General features: G+C 40.6%; 2 protein-coding genes across 2 annotated transcripts; both read right to left on the bottom strand.

Annotated features, from left to right (window-relative positions):
* Positions 1 to 6,254: 6,254 nt before the first annotated feature.
* Positions 6,255 to 11,458, bottom strand: fis1 (fission, mitochondrial 1). The gene is made up of 5 exons (XM_004562668.2): positions 11,307 to 11,458; positions 10,570 to 10,702; positions 8,394 to 8,470; positions 7,121 to 7,226; positions 6,255 to 7,034 (listed from the first exon to the last, which is right to left on the bottom strand). The coding sequence occupies exons 1-5, from the start codon at positions 11,349 to 11,351 to the stop codon at positions 6,931 to 6,933; spliced, it is 465 nt and encodes a 154-aa protein (XP_004562725.1). The 5' UTR covers positions 11,352 to 11,458; the 3' UTR covers positions 6,255 to 6,930.
* A 105-nt stretch (positions 11,459 to 11,563) lies between these two features.
* Positions 11,564 to 14,591, bottom strand: zgc:103586. Its single transcript, XM_004562667.2, has 5 exons — positions 14,400 to 14,591; positions 14,195 to 14,311; positions 12,878 to 12,989; positions 12,746 to 12,803; positions 11,564 to 11,757 (listed from the first exon to the last, which is right to left on the bottom strand). The coding sequence occupies exons 1-5, from the start codon at positions 14,404 to 14,406 to the stop codon at positions 11,644 to 11,646; spliced, it is 408 nt and encodes a 135-aa protein (XP_004562724.2). The 5' UTR covers positions 14,407 to 14,591; the 3' UTR covers positions 11,564 to 11,643.
* Positions 14,592 to 14,838: the final 247 nt, after the last annotated feature.

Here is a 14,838-nt window from a genome sequence, read left to right as displayed (position 1 = left end):
TTCAGAAATTGTGCGCACAAATATGCAGGACTACATATTTTAATAAGCCAATACGCAGACATTGTTGATGCACGAGTCCCACATTAAAGACCCCGTTTTATTTTGATGGTGAGAAAATTCAACATTTCAGGCTTTCATCTGTAATAGTTTATCTTTTGAAATAAGCATTTTCAATTACTGCCTCTGATTTTAATGTGCAAGAAAAACGATATAAACATTGTATGTCATAAAAACAAAAAACACGCCTTTAATTCTAATACATATATGACGCTAAATTGAACGGCAATTATTATGTAGCCTACTGTACATTCAAACTATGGACCATCACATGTTTTTTGCAAAGAGCAGAGCAGAAAATAAGAAAGGTGAATAAAAGTTTTCTTCATTTTTGTGACTAAAAATGTAATGTTAAAAAAATTGTCTAATTTTACAGTATTGAGTAATTCAAGTGTTTATCATTTAAATTTGTCACAAGTTGTCTTTTGCAACTTTGAAGGTTTTTTGTTTTGTTTGTTTGTTTTTTTAAATTAATGTGTTCTTGAATATGGGACTTTGCAGGAGTGCCGGTCTTCTTTCATATTTTCAATATATTATCGGTTGATTGATTCGGTAATTTAAAAAAAAAATCAGCTGGAAAAGTATTTAATATGTGAAGCTAAAATTTCACAGCAATTTTCATTTTAATGCAAATCAGAGTTTGGTTGATTTAAGACGGTGTTGTGACTTAAATGCTGTAGCCTACTGAAAATCTCTTGCCGTGTTAAACAAAAGAGCTCTTGGAAATGGAATTTTTTTGACACCTATGCAACACCAGTCCCATAAATCTATAAAATAGAATGACATCTTGCTCTCATCTCAATAAAGCCCTGACAGTTTTGATGGAGCACAAACAGGTCCTTTATATAACCCCGCGAGCAGCTTGGGTGCAGAAGAACACCGAGCTTTACATAGATTCTGTTGACTGATGCGCCAAAGGGTGAAGCAGGAAGGAAAATCTGACACGGAGCCTGTTGTGGACTTCAGGTGTTAATACTGAGGGACGTGTGAACATAAATATGCCTTGTGGTAATAAGGAGTTCGGGAGCTAAATGCGTTCAAGTTCATTTGGTGTGTGAGGAAGCTTGCGTGCGCGCGCTCCCGCTCTTTAACAAACCAGTCTGGTGGAGCAGAGTGAAGCTGACCCCCCACCCACTTGAAACGTAAAGGCAAATAGGCGGAGCGGTTAGTGCTACGTTTGTGCTGGTTTGTGCAGGTAAAATCAGCGTTTGTGCTGCTACGGTTTCCGAGATATTAAACTTTATTTTATAGGTCATTCAAAGGTCACCATCCCCCCAGACTGCTCCAAAACGGGCCAAAATGGTCTACTTTTTTAGTGCTACGTTTGTGCTGATTTGTGCAGGTAAAATTAGCGTTTGTGCTGCTACGGTTTCCGAGATATTAAACTTTATTTTATAGGTCATTCAAAGGTCACCATCCCCCCAGACTGCTCCAAAACGGGCCAAAATGGTCTACTTTTTTAGTGCTACGTTTGTGCTGGTTTGTGCAGGTAAAATTAGCGTTTGTGCTGCTTCTGTTTTAAAGATATTAATGAAAATGTAAAGGTCAACCAGCCCCCCCACATTACCCAAATCCAACAAAAGTGGTATCAAACGTTTGTGCTACGTTTGTGCTGCAAAGATTTTCGTTTGTGCTGCTATCATTTTAAAGATATTAATAACAATTTCTAGAGGTCATCAGAGGTCAACCAGCCCCCCCACATTAATTAAATCAAACAAAATGGGTGTCAATCAACTGTGCTACGTTTGTGCTGGTTTGTGCTGCTAAAATTTTCGTTTGTGCTGCTTCTGTTTTAAAGATATTAACGAAAATGTAAAGGTCAAAAGGTCAACCAGCCCCCCCACATTACCCAAATCCAACAAAAGTGGTATCAAACGTTTGTGCTGGTTTGTGCTGGTTTGTGCTGCAGAAATTTTTGTTTGTGCCGTTATTATTTTAAAGATATTAACAAAAATTTCTAGAGGTCAACCAGCCCCCCCATATTAATGGAATCAAACAAAATGGATGTCAAACGTTTGTGCTGGTTTGTGCTGCAAAAATGTTTGTTTGTGCTGCTAACATTTTAAAATGTTTAATAAAATAACGTCTTGATGCGTGCTTAATCATCCAGGTAAGTAAATCCCAAAAGGTTGATTCTGTTCATCTGGACATTTTCAGTTGGAGAAACGTTTCGTCACTCATCCAAGTGACTTCTTCAGTCTCAGCTGACTGCAGGTTTCCCCAACCTTATAAACAGTACATTTGCATAGTGAAGGAAACTAGCGCCACTGAATGAACAATGTGCCGGGGGGTTAATTCCATGATTGTTAGTATGCAAATTCTTATGACCATTGATCAATGACAACTAATCAAAGCCTATTGATCAATGGCAGTGAGTACCATTCACAGAAAGTGGGGAATGGCTACAATCACAGCATTGTAGGATGGCGAAAGATGTACCCTTGGGCCCCCCTTCTCGATCCAGAGATGGTCAGCATCCTGACAGCCCGATGGACGAAGCTGTCTCTCAGTCTGCTGGTTCTGCCCCGGAGGCTCTTCAGTATCCTTCCTGATGGCAGCAAACTGAAGACGCTGTTGAAGGGATGAGTGGAGTCACCTGTAATGGAGAGGACCTTCCAGATGAGGCAGGTGCAGTAGATCTCCTGGGGAGGGAGGCAAGAGAGGTCCCCACAATGCTCTCGGCTGCTCTCACTACCCGTTGTCATTTTTTCCTGCAGAACCCAGTGCAGGAGTCATACCACACAGTGATGCAGCTGGTGAGGATACTCTCAACTGTGCCTCTGTAAAAGGTGCTCATAATGGGGGTTGAATCTCTTGTGCTTCTCAGTTTGCAGAGGAAGTAGAGTCACTGTTGGTCTTCTCCACATTCAGGGACAGGTTGTTGTTGCTGTACCACTCTGGCAGATGGTTAACTTCACCCCTGTAGTAGATCTCGTCGTGGGTCAGCAGAGTGAAGAGAAGGGAGCTCAACACACATCCTTGGGGAGCCCCCGTATTCCGTGTTCTTGGGCTGGAGGTGTTGCTGTTGACCCGTACTGTCTGCTGTCTTCCTGTCAAGAAATCTAGCAGCCCGTTATACAGCAAGGTGCTGATCCCCAGCAGATCCAGTTTGTGAATGAGTTGCTGGGGAATGATGGTGTTGAATGCTGAACTGAAGTCTATGAACAGCACTCTGACATATGAGTCTCTAGTGTTCAGATGTGTGAGGGCTGAGTGAGGGGCAGTTGAAATTCCATCATCGGTTGAGCGTTTTGACCGGTATGCGAACTGAAATGGATCCAGGTTGGGGGAAAGCAATAATTTGATTTGATGCATGACTAACCGTTCAAAGCACTTAACTTAATAATGATGGAGGTGAGTTTGACAGGACGGTAGTCCTTAAAGCAGGAGATAGATGACTTCTTGGGTTCAGTAATGATGGTGGAGGGATCTCCACACACTGTCTGGGGATTGTGTCACCACGGTCTGTAGAGTGGGCTTGTAGTCTGTGATGGTTTGTATTCCTTGCCACTGCCTCCATGTATCTCTGCTGTCGCTGAAGCTTTGCTGTAGCTGATGCCACGTGACAGGTTTGCCCTTGCTGTTCTTAGACTCACCTAATTCCCGGCTCTGAAGGCTTGCATTTTTCAACTTTAGGAGCATTTAAACCTGACCTGTGAGCCATGGTTTCTGATTGGCCCAGACAGTGATAGTCCTGGTCTCTGTGACATCATCGATGCATTTTGGGATGTAGGCAGTGACAGTTTCTGTATATTCCTGAAAGTCTGTGGTGTTGTCGTGTGTGGCGGCCTGTGGTGGAAAAGCAGTGCCTCTGAGGACCCTTCTGGCCACACCTGTACCTGCTTACGAACTGGTTTGGTGACTTTGACCAGGGGCCTGTGGGAACCCATGGCACACCTAGATTTCTGCCTGTACTGACCCTTATGCAAAATAGGTGGAATTAAGACAGTTCCAAAAGCAAACACAACTGATCAGTGCTGAGAGTGGTCCTGTTGCTGAGGTTGGGATGATCCTGTAATCTCTTAAGAACGACCTCCAACGCTTCTATGACTGGGATGCAAGTGAAGACAGATGTAACATCTCTCTCTCACTGTACATGTACTGTTTATAAAATTAGGGAAACATAACCTGCACAAACAAAATAATTTGCAGGACAAATGTTTGACATCAATTTTGTTCGATTTGAAGAAGGTAGGGGGGGCAACTTCACTCACGGGTGTTTATAAGGTTGGGGAAACCTGCAGTCAGCTGAGACTGAAGAAGTCACTTGGATGAGTGACGAAACGTTTCTCCAACTGAAAATGTCCAGATGAACAGAATCAACCTTTTGGGATTTACTTACCTGGATGATTAAGCACGCATCAAGACGTTATTTTATTAAACATTTTAAAATGTTAGCAGCACAAACAAGCATTTTTGCAGCACAAACCAGCACAAACGTTTGACATCAATTTTGTTTGATTCCATTAATATGGGGGGGCTGGTTGACCTCTAGAAATTTTTGTTAATATCTTTAAAATAATAACGGCACAAACAAAAATTTCTGCAGCACAAACCAGCACAAACGTAGCACAAACGTTTGATACCACTTTTGTTGGATTTGGGTAATGTGGGGGGGCTGGTTGACCTTTTGACCTTTACATTTTCATTAATATCTTTAAAACAGAAGCAGCACAAACGAAAATTTTAGCAGCACAAACCAGCACAAACGTAGCACAGTTGATTGACACCCATTTTGTTTGATTTAATTAATGTGGGGGGGCTGGTTGACCTCTGATGACCTCTAGAAATTGTTATTAATATCTTTAAAATGATAGCAGCACAAACGAAAATCTTTGCAGCACAAACCAGCACAAACGTAGCACAAACGTTTGATACCACTTTTGTTGGATTTGGGTAATGTGGGGGGGCTGGTTGACCTTTACATTTTCATTAATATCTTTAAAACAGAAGCAGCACAAACGCTAATTTTACCTGCACAAACCAGCACAAACGTAGCACTAACCGCTCCGCCTATTTGCCTTTACGTTTCAAGTGGGTGGGGGGTCAGCTTCACTCTGCTGTCAGGTGGACCGGGAATCGTCAGGGGAGCGAGCCGGTGACTCGTCGGGACCTACAGCTTTGACACCGCGCTCACAGCTGCTGTGTTCACCGTGTTTGTTGATCTGATGTGTGTTATGCGTGGCAGTGATGGGAACACCACTGCGCAATATCGCATATGTCAGATTATCGGTTCATTATCAAATAGCAAACGAATAAAAAGATTATACATACATATTAAACAGGTTCTAAAGTAAATATGAAAATAGCTTCAAAAGTATATAACATGTTTTTAAAGTTGCGTTCAATTTTATAAAAGGATTTTAAACAATTTTGAGTCATTTGTAGATTAATTTAATTATTTGATTCAAGTACTTTGATTCATTTACTCTATTTAATTTGTAAAATATGTGTACACACACACACACACACACACGTAGAAAAATATTTAGTATACACTTCCAGAAATGCATATACTATTATATATTGTACATATATTTATTAGTTTCAGATGTAGCCATTCTTGTATTTTGCTTGTTTACATTATTGTATTTTGCACAACTCTGTTGCTTGTGAAGCTCGCACACAAGAATTTCACTCAAATGTGCTGTACCAATGTACCTGCACATGTGATGTGACAATAAAAGTGATTTGATTTGATTTGAAAAAAAGTATTATTATTTTCTTTTTTAAAGCACAGCAGTGCAGTCACTGCTTGAGGTTCTTGGTCTAAATGCCGTTTAGATCCTTTCTGCGTGGATTTCTCTGCGAGGGCAATCCAGCTTCTTCCCACAGACATAGGTGTTAGATAACTGGTGATTGTGTGCTGTTTGTGGATGTCAGGTGAATAAAAGGCTTCAACGTACAATTAAAATGTGACTTGTGAATACATATCCCAAACAACATAGGCTAATTATGCTAACTATGTAAAATTCAGATTTTGACTTTTCTTAATTTCATTTCATTACAATGTATTTATCCATATAAATACATTGCTCAATGTTTTAATATCTTCTTATTATAATGAGGACTCCATGTAATCAAATGCTTATTTGTGCTACTTGTGCTGCAAAAGAATTTAAAGTATAGCTTTTACTCCACAGTAGTGTGTGTGTGTGTGTGTTACTCTGAGATATCAAAAGCATACAACACAAATCTCTCATTTGAAAATCATTTTATTAATAGAGATGGAAAACAACCCATTAATATTAATGTTAGGAAATGCTTTTTACACAACATAAAACAGTTTAATTTCCATTATAAGAGCTGCATCCCTTTAAGAAACTGCATGTCCAGAGTAAATGCAAACATCTGCTCACTGCCTCCTCAGCAGCAGCAGCAGAAGTATGGCAGAGTCACCGAGACGTCACCATCAAACAAATGATTCTCTTCCCTCATTACAGGATTACAAGCTTCACTTTCCGCTTCATCAGTAACACTTTCTGTAACGCTTCAAAAATCAATGCAACGAACAACAACTGAAGCAAAATCATGCATCTGGACAAATTTTCTTTTTACAAGCTGTAAATATTTGGGCTGAAGTGCACAGTATAAAAATTATATAAGGGTTAAACAACACGTCTCCTATTCTAGTTTGTTTAAACGACAAATGAGGAAGTGACAGGTTATTAGTGTGTCAACAAATGGTATGTACGACGATTTTCACCCCTGTTACAGCTGGCAATATTCAAATCTTTTAAATAACGCAGTTTAATTTCACCCTCAAATCAGAATTCTACGTCTTCCAAGCTTTTAGTACAAAAGCTTTATTTTTATGCAGGCTGGTCAGTGTGTGAGTCCAGAAAAACATCCACGTTCCCACTCACACCCAAGTTAGGATTTGGCAGCTCCTTTTGACACGGCCAAGCCGATGAGGCCCGCTAAGCCGGCCACGCCAAGGCCGATTCCCCCGACAATCGCCATGCCGACAAGGCCATCTAGATATCAAGAGGTAAAAGGTCAGGATGTAGTTTTCAAAACACAAGCGCTTTTATTATGAAACCATTTAGTGCCTCTTTCTTACCTTTCTTTAAAGCCTTGTCGATGAGCTTCTCCATCTCCAGAGCCTGCTTGTTCCCCGGCTCGTTCTTTAGGAGAATGCGGATATACTTGAGAGCTTTTTCATATTCCTGGAGGGAGAAGAGAAAGTCTAGTTTATGGAAGTCCTTCCAAAAGCAGCTCTCATCACTCGACAGCCACCCCTGTAACACCTCCAAGCGGCTATCTAAATTAATGGGGAGATAGAGCCATGGCAGTAATTGCTGTGGTCAGTGGGACTTTGCTCCATAATAAAGGGTCTAAAAAGGTTTTTTTTTTCTCCGCCTGCTATCCACATCCAGGTTACACAACGCTCCTCCATTGAATGTGCCGCTATGTGCATATAAGTATTGTACAGCACTTTGGTCTACCAGGTGTGTTTTTAAAGTGCTATATAAATAAATAAATGATGATGATGATGATCGACGTCATCCCTCCAGATCACTCGAAACAAATGCTGATTCATGTAACGGATATGGCAAACCAAGGATACCAATAAGTGTGCTTATCTGCGTCTTTTTATGTCCACCACACAGTTCAAACGGTCATGAAGCTCTCACTGCATGCCTGTGATTGGTTCGTTTGTTTACCGCTTCAGCTGCTGATTGGCTCGTTGGGAATGCGGGCAGGGTAACCGCCAGCTTCAGTGGCAAAACTTTTCCACAGATTCATTAAATGGCATGTCTCTCTGGCATCATTAAAAAGGACATTTTTATTCACGCAGGAAAGCATGAAAGAAATCCATCATGTGTTGAAGATCGTCAGGTAAAAGGCGTTCATGTACACTCATTGTGCAAAAGGTAACACGGAAGAGACCGAGTTCATTGTGACCTGCAGACTTTGAAGGTCTGATTAGTTATCTTCCAAGTACGGTGAGTGGGAGGTCAGAGAGGAGCACATTATGGTACTGAAATACAAGTGAGGACATTTCTTTTACAGAGAACTGGGTGTGTTAAGGAAACATTTTCCTATTAGTGTATGTAACCATGCCTCAGCAGTACTTATAGATTAGACCAATTAGAAAAACCCTCGGTAAATGCGAACCAATGAGTAAGATGACATGCTTTTAGGGAGGAGCAGGAAGTAAGAGGTAAAGTCAGAGAGAGAAATATTTTGCGCTGTCTGTCAGATTTGACCTTTGCCCTCTCTCTTATCTGAAGCTCAAAAGCAGCGTGATACAAAAGCAGAGATTTCTGCAGGTCTGTTTCTTCATTTTGTCTCCCATAAACCTGAACTGAGAAGAAACAGGTGCCACTCACTTTGAGTCTGTAGTTGGCCACTGCAAGGTAGAACAAAAAGTCCCGGGAGTCGTCCTTTGATGCTTTCTGAACCAGTTCTACGAGAAAAACAAACAAACAAACAAACAAACAAACAAACAAACAAACGATTCAAACCAGGAAAGCTGAAAACACACTGAAGCCACAAAGTCACAAGTTACAAGAATAATCACTGTGCAGGTAATGGAGCTGGCTGTGCTGAGCTTTTCCAGTGACGCAGCGCCAGTGCCTAATCCAAAACCAGTTCCACCCATTTATACAGAAAGAAAAAGACCACAAAATTGCTGGTTCCAAAGTTGGAGACGCTGACCTCAGCGACCGCAGGAGGAGCTGCCGCAATGACTCACTGATGACACTCATCATTATCATTATTATTATTTTTTTATAAGAAAGGAGAGGAAAAAAACAACAACAACAACCAAAAAAAGAAAAAGAAAAATCAAACAAAAAGACAGTAGGAAACCACAGCAACAACCAACATGAGCATCAGTAACAGTAAATAAAAATATTGAATGTTACTGAGCAGCATACAGTGCTAATAATGCATAAAATGTTAAGAGGCAACAGCCGAGAGTGAGCCAGTACACACCCGAGCACCGAGAACCATCAGTGCACCAGCAGGCGGGGGCACCAGCAGGCGGGGGCACCAGCAGGCTGGGGCCCCAGCCACTGGCAGGGAGTGTGGGGGGGAGATGTTCTGAGAGAGGTGGAGTCTAAGACCCGACACAAACATGCATTCCCACCCTCAAAGACACATATGAAAATACTCACACACTCACCCAACATGGAGACACACAGACCTGTACGCACACACACTCACCCAGCTCCGGGCTCCAGGACCCCGCAGGGGCAATCCAGCAGCAACTTAGACTCTGATGGTCACCGCAGCTTAGACTGTACAATCCTTTTATTTGCATTGCTTGTCATTTCAATACCTTATCGTTAACAGCTGAAACAACACTTAAATCAATAGACTCATTACTTACAAAAAAAAGAAAAAACCTCCACAAAAATTCTTGATTAAAAGTTATTCCCATTTGAAGATTGGAATATTTTTGCTGTGTTGATGACAAATCCCTGAGTTTTAATAAAGTTAAAAATTGACTGTTTTATGTATAAGATTTTACATGGACATGCCAACCTCCTTTATTTATTAGTGCAAGCACAGACTGTGGGTTTAGCACTAGGGCCACCACTAGAGGGGACTGTGAAGTAATTTATAGGTTCACTAAATTTGGACAAAATGTGCTGTTACTACTCAAAATACTAACCAATTAAGAGTCTATCAATGGGAATAACAGAGCGCTCAACTTATCACACATTTAAGGCTCAGCTTAAACAACGGCTGAAACTAAACCAGCTCTGTTCCCACTTTTAACTTATCAAGTCTTTGTTTACTGTAAAGTTTTGAAGTGACCTGCCTGGGCTCACAGTTTCCATCTCACACTTTTTGTATACCGATGTCCATTAACAATGTAGTTAAATAACTACTTAAAAACAAAAACAACGACAAAAACCAAACAAAAGATTAAACTATTAGTTTGAAACAGTCCATAGCGTACCAACTTTATTCATAAAGCACTTTAAAAACAGTCGTAGAAGACACCGAGTGCTGTACATAAAAATGAAATTAAAATGAAGTGAAGACAGTACCACTAAAAAAAGCAATATACATGCTCATGTTGAACTGTGGGCTGGTTCTCAAAAAAGTCCAAACTGAATAAGTACAGCACCAGCACTGCGTCAGCGGAAAAGAGTCATCAGGAAACCTATAACAAGTCTACAATCCAAGGACATTTCTATAATTTTAGTTACTACAGTTACATTATTTTGTGGTGCAAGGGAAAGCTCTGGTTAATTTTACGAGTTGATAACCAGCTTCCTGTAACCGTTTATCCTGCTTCCCAAAGTTAGGATAAGTGAATCCTGATAGCTGAAAGAAATCCTAGCTATGTTGAACTCGCTTTGTAGTACAGGGCCCAGGTTATGTGTTCAGCATCAGTTGCGATGGTGATTTAACGAGGTAAAAAGGAAGCTACTTTGATGACTCAAGCTATCTGGATTTTCAGTACACCGCAAGGGGCACTTGCAACAATCCTGTTAGCCAACAGAAAAGTAATAACATTATAAGTACATAAGGCACAGTGGGTGGACTTACCCTCCAAAAGTACAATCCCCTTCTTGATATCCTGTGAGTATTTACTCCTGATCAAACACCAAGCATACTCAAACTTTGTTTCTTTGGAGACAGCACCCTTCGCCAGCTCGCTGTTATATTTCTTCTCAAATTTCTGGAATTATAAAAATAGGCAAAAATGACCGGTTTCATAGTCGAAGGAGCTTGCAAAGAAAAGCGTCTGGACTTCTTTAAGTTGCTTGAAGACGTTTCACCTCTCATCCGAGAAGCTTCTTCAGTTCTAAGGTCAAATGGTGGGGAGTCCCAGATTTATACCTAAAATTTATACCTGGTTTCATATTTTATTATTATTTATTCATTTACAGAAAAAGTCACTTCGATTGTGTTTATATTAGCAGATGCCCTGACCCTTCCTCAGTATTGTTTGTTGTGTATCCACGAGGAACAATTACAATGTTCAGCTATTGAGCAGGTTAGTTCACAAAGTAAAGTCTAACATCACTGCCAAACTACATTAGCCATAAACTGTTTTATTAGTCGAAACTACGATAACACAGTGTCCGGATGTTCACTCATAAACATGATGATTAGCACGAGCTAGCTACGTGACGCGACTAAGTGCGTGTCGACATGTCACATTTCTCCCGAGTACCAACGGTTATCGACTGACAGACGCCGTGGGGCGACAGGAAAAGTCGCTCATATGCTAAATGTGTGTTTTAATCCCAAGGAAGAAGTTTAATAACGTGAAAACTTACTAGAAGGTCTTCAGGAGCCACCACATCACTCAGTACAGCCTCCATGTTTCCGGAAACGAATTTAAGACACGCCCAGCGTGGTCACATGACAGACACATAAACGTCATCGTGAGATCTCTCTGGTAACGCCTCGCTTGCGTAACAAAAAAACATCAGACGTTTAAACAATAAGCTTTATTGTTTATGGGTAGCTTGGCATCACATTTATATTTATTTATCGTAAAATAACTTCAAAGATGATAGAAGTCTACAGGCTGTTTTATTTTTATTTATTTAATTATTTGATTTTGCTATGTCACTGTAAGATCAGCCGAAGAAGGATCTCACTGAGGTTTCATCAGTTCTTAGCTAGATGTGATGGGGAAAAGGCTAAAGGCAACAGTTCACTGAGGCTGGTTTCTTTGTAAGAGCCGTCTGGCTTGGTCAAGTATACAGTCCAGTCTGATCCAAACTGTGAAACACACAGAGAGAAAGCAAAAAAGATATAAAAATATCAGCAAGCAAGGTTTAAAATGGGTCATTTCCAAAATTATAATTTATTCCTAACATAAGGTATTTCAAAGCCCAGGCAAGACTCAACTGGAATAAAATATCATTGGACTGGATTAAATGGCGAGTCTAACAATAATGGGTCATCTTTAACAAAATAAAGTTCATGCATTATATTTCTAAAAGCTACATGTATGTAAAGCATGAGGTTTAGAGTGGTTTGTGTTTTTAATTTTGATTAAAATGGTCTATTGGATTACAGAAAACATCCCTTCTAATCACACTGTAAACATCAGCAGGAAGATCACAAGTCAGCAACAACAAAGTATAACCCAACATTGAGAATCACAAGTGGTGGGAAAGGGGCGAGACATGCTCAGTGATGTATCATTGGTGAATGCGCCTTACTAACATCGGGCTGGAGCTACAGGGTGCCACGTTTATGAATGTCGCGTGTCCAGAGGTCTTTTATACCTTGCAGTATAACTCTGCTGAACAAATCCAGGTGACACATGATATGATGTGGTATGATATGGGTGTCACTCGCACATATTCGTACATATTTGATCTTCATCAATTTTACTGCAGCACTTTCTTGTTGTTACTGTCTTTGATGTCTGTAAGTGTGACGCCTCCAGTTCCCCAAAGGTACAATTTTAATTTCTGAAAGGACACATAATAAATCTAATCTAATCTTAAATGTTTATGACAATATTTTAGGAGGAGAAAATATGCTTTTTTTTGCTGATACAAAGTGCCCTTCACTGTAGCAAAGCTATAACACTTTACTGTTCTAGTTTAACAAGCCTGTAAAATGCAGCTTCTCCTGCTGGAAGACACACAGCTACTTATCACTGTAGATGTGTTTTACAGGGAAGGATGAATATGGGTTCCTGGATTCCTGGGTTACTTTCCTAGATGGGAAAAAATCTTTAGAGACACCTCCTCACCTCCATGAGGACCTGTCGGCACGCTCCGCATGGTCCAACAAAGCGGTCTTTGATGTCACTGCATAGAGGAGAGGACAGGATGAGCGCTCGGGAATATGTTGCAACGTGCTTTGTTGAGACTGAGTGTCTTACCATGTCATGGCGATGGCGCTGAACTGTGTGTGGCCCTCCACCACAGCTCTCTGGATGGCAGTCCGCTCGGCACACACCGTCAGTCCATAAGATGCATTCTCCACATTGCAGCCTGGAACCCTAACAATACTTAGACCCTGGGCTCTTTTACAGTGCTCTACTGGGAGGCATCGTAAAATCACATTTGATATCTCCGGCTTTTGAAAAGCAATCATACTTTGTGAGGTGTACATTTGGGTCTGACTGTTTTACTGCCTTCTCTTGGTAAGTCAAAATCTGTGATTCGTAAATTGTTTTATAAATAAAGTCTGCCGAAACTATTAAAATATATAAAAAGAATTACGAGAGGAAATTGCCTCTGTCAGTTTTATTTACTTTCTATAGAGATCACATTATTGTATTATAACTTCTGCATGCCGTTTTTACTACTGAACCAAGTTACAGACAATAGAGTAGAATAGAATAGAATAGAATAGCAATATCCTTTATTGTCTCTCATTGGGGAAATTCACAGCCAAGTTAAGCTCAGTGCCAGATGAGATCAAAGCGGATTGGATAAATTAAAGTTTGTAGGTTTATTCCACGAAATGAAAGTTTCACTGCAGCAGCACATGAGCACATCTGCATTATGAGGAGCTACAAAATCCTGCGCAACAAACAAACGATAACATTTACTGCAGTGCAATATACACGAGCATGTATATTAATTGTGAGTATGAGGTTATAGATAAACACAAATTCACATATTAGAAGAACAGTCAAATAAAAGTGAAAATTGAATAATGTTATATAGTGAGTAGTATCGGTGGAAGAGTACTTGGGTTCATTTACTGTCGTTAAGAACATAGACCATTGAGTGCACACTAGAAATAAAATTCAGTGCACTGACTTGCAATCGAATCAGCCTAAGTAAACAAATCTAAATATCAAAACCTAAAATGTATACATGTGAGCATATAAGAAAAATGCTTATATACATGTGATAATTAAGAAAAGCACAGGATCTTAGAAATGAATAAATATTGTATCTGGTTTTTGTTGCTTGATTATAAAAACCAGTGCATTAGTACACGAGAAGCATAAGAGTACTATAACTGCTGTTGCTGTTGTGCTGTGGTTTTATCACAACATTTAATCTGCAGATAAACTAATAAGCACATAAAAAGCATACTGGCCCCTGAAATGAAGCCACCGTTAATTGCACTTAAGGACAGTAGCCTGCTTGCTTAATTGCACTTTCAGCCATTACTTAATATTACGGTATCTATGACAACCACACTTTATGAGCTTGCAAAACACACTCCTGTCTGTTATTACCTGTGATTATGGCGCCATCTGCTGTCAGCACGGCCGCACCGACAGGGAAGCGGCTGTATGGACAGTAAGCCTTGTCCCGAGCCTGCAGGCACTTTGAAACGAGCTCCTTTACTTGATCTGCGCATGACAGGCAACAAACCTGTGTGAGCTGTGATTAAACAAATGACCCCCGAGGCTGCTGAGACTCCGTGAGGGGTGCACTTGCCTGTCATTGTAGCTGAAGACGCTTCTGGATTATGTCACCTTATCCAACTACGCTGTTCCGTGACAAAGAAATAAACTATGGTAATGCAAGTGGCTTTTAATTCAGGTCTGCCGACGGCTGCCAGGGGGTCGCGAAACTACGAGGTTTTGTGACAGCTGTTTACCGTTCACGTTATTGGCTGGCAGGGGTGCAGCGTCATCGACCAGACTGGGACCGTTATATCAGGACTGCAGAGGACCTGGCTTTTGGCAACTTTCTCGCGAGAAAAGTGGGATGAGAATCATTTAAATTTTTAATCAGACAAAGTAAAACACTCGGAGGTTCTACATCACCAGAAAGTGTGAATAAAGCTGCTGTGGTGTAAGGCAGAGCGGGGCATGTTTACTGGTTTTAATGCTCGGACATATTTAAGGCATCCAAACTGAACAGATGGAAGAAG

This window comes from Maylandia zebra, linkage group LG3 (genome assembly GCF_041146795.1).
Source record: "Maylandia zebra isolate NMK-2024a linkage group LG3, Mzebra_GT3a, whole genome shotgun sequence".
NCBI classification, from domain to species: domain Eukaryota; kingdom Metazoa; phylum Chordata; class Actinopteri; order Cichliformes; family Cichlidae; genus Maylandia; species Maylandia zebra.
Note: the sequence above shows the minus strand (reverse complement) of the source record. Positions and strands in the feature narration are given on the sequence as shown.

What these genes read in the sequence shown, in the direction of transcription:
- zgc:103586 (XM_004562667.2), bottom strand. An exon ending in AGATGGCGCCATAATCACAG is followed by an intron (nt 12,990 to 14,194) that starts GTAATAACAGAC and finishes TTAGGGTTCCAG; the next exon opens with GCTGCAATGTGGAGAATGCA. An exon ending in AGCGCCATCGCCATGACATG is followed by an intron (nt 12,804 to 12,877) that starts GTAAGACACTCA and finishes TCCTCTATGCAG; the next exon opens with TGACATCAAAGACCGCTTTG.
- fis1 (XM_004562668.2), bottom strand. Translation starts at nt 11,351, where the DNA reads ATGGAGGCTGTACTGAGTGATGTGGTGGCTCCTGAAGACCTTCTA. An exon ending in TGGCTCCTGAAGACCTTCTA is followed by an intron (nt 10,703 to 11,306) that starts GTAAGTTTTCAC and finishes TTATAATTCCAG; the next exon opens with AAATTTGAGAAGAAATATAA. An exon ending in CGACAAGGCTTTAAAGAAAG is followed by an intron (nt 7,035 to 7,120) that starts GTAAGAAAGAGG and finishes CTTGATATCTAG; the next exon opens with ATGGCCTTGTCGGCATGGCG.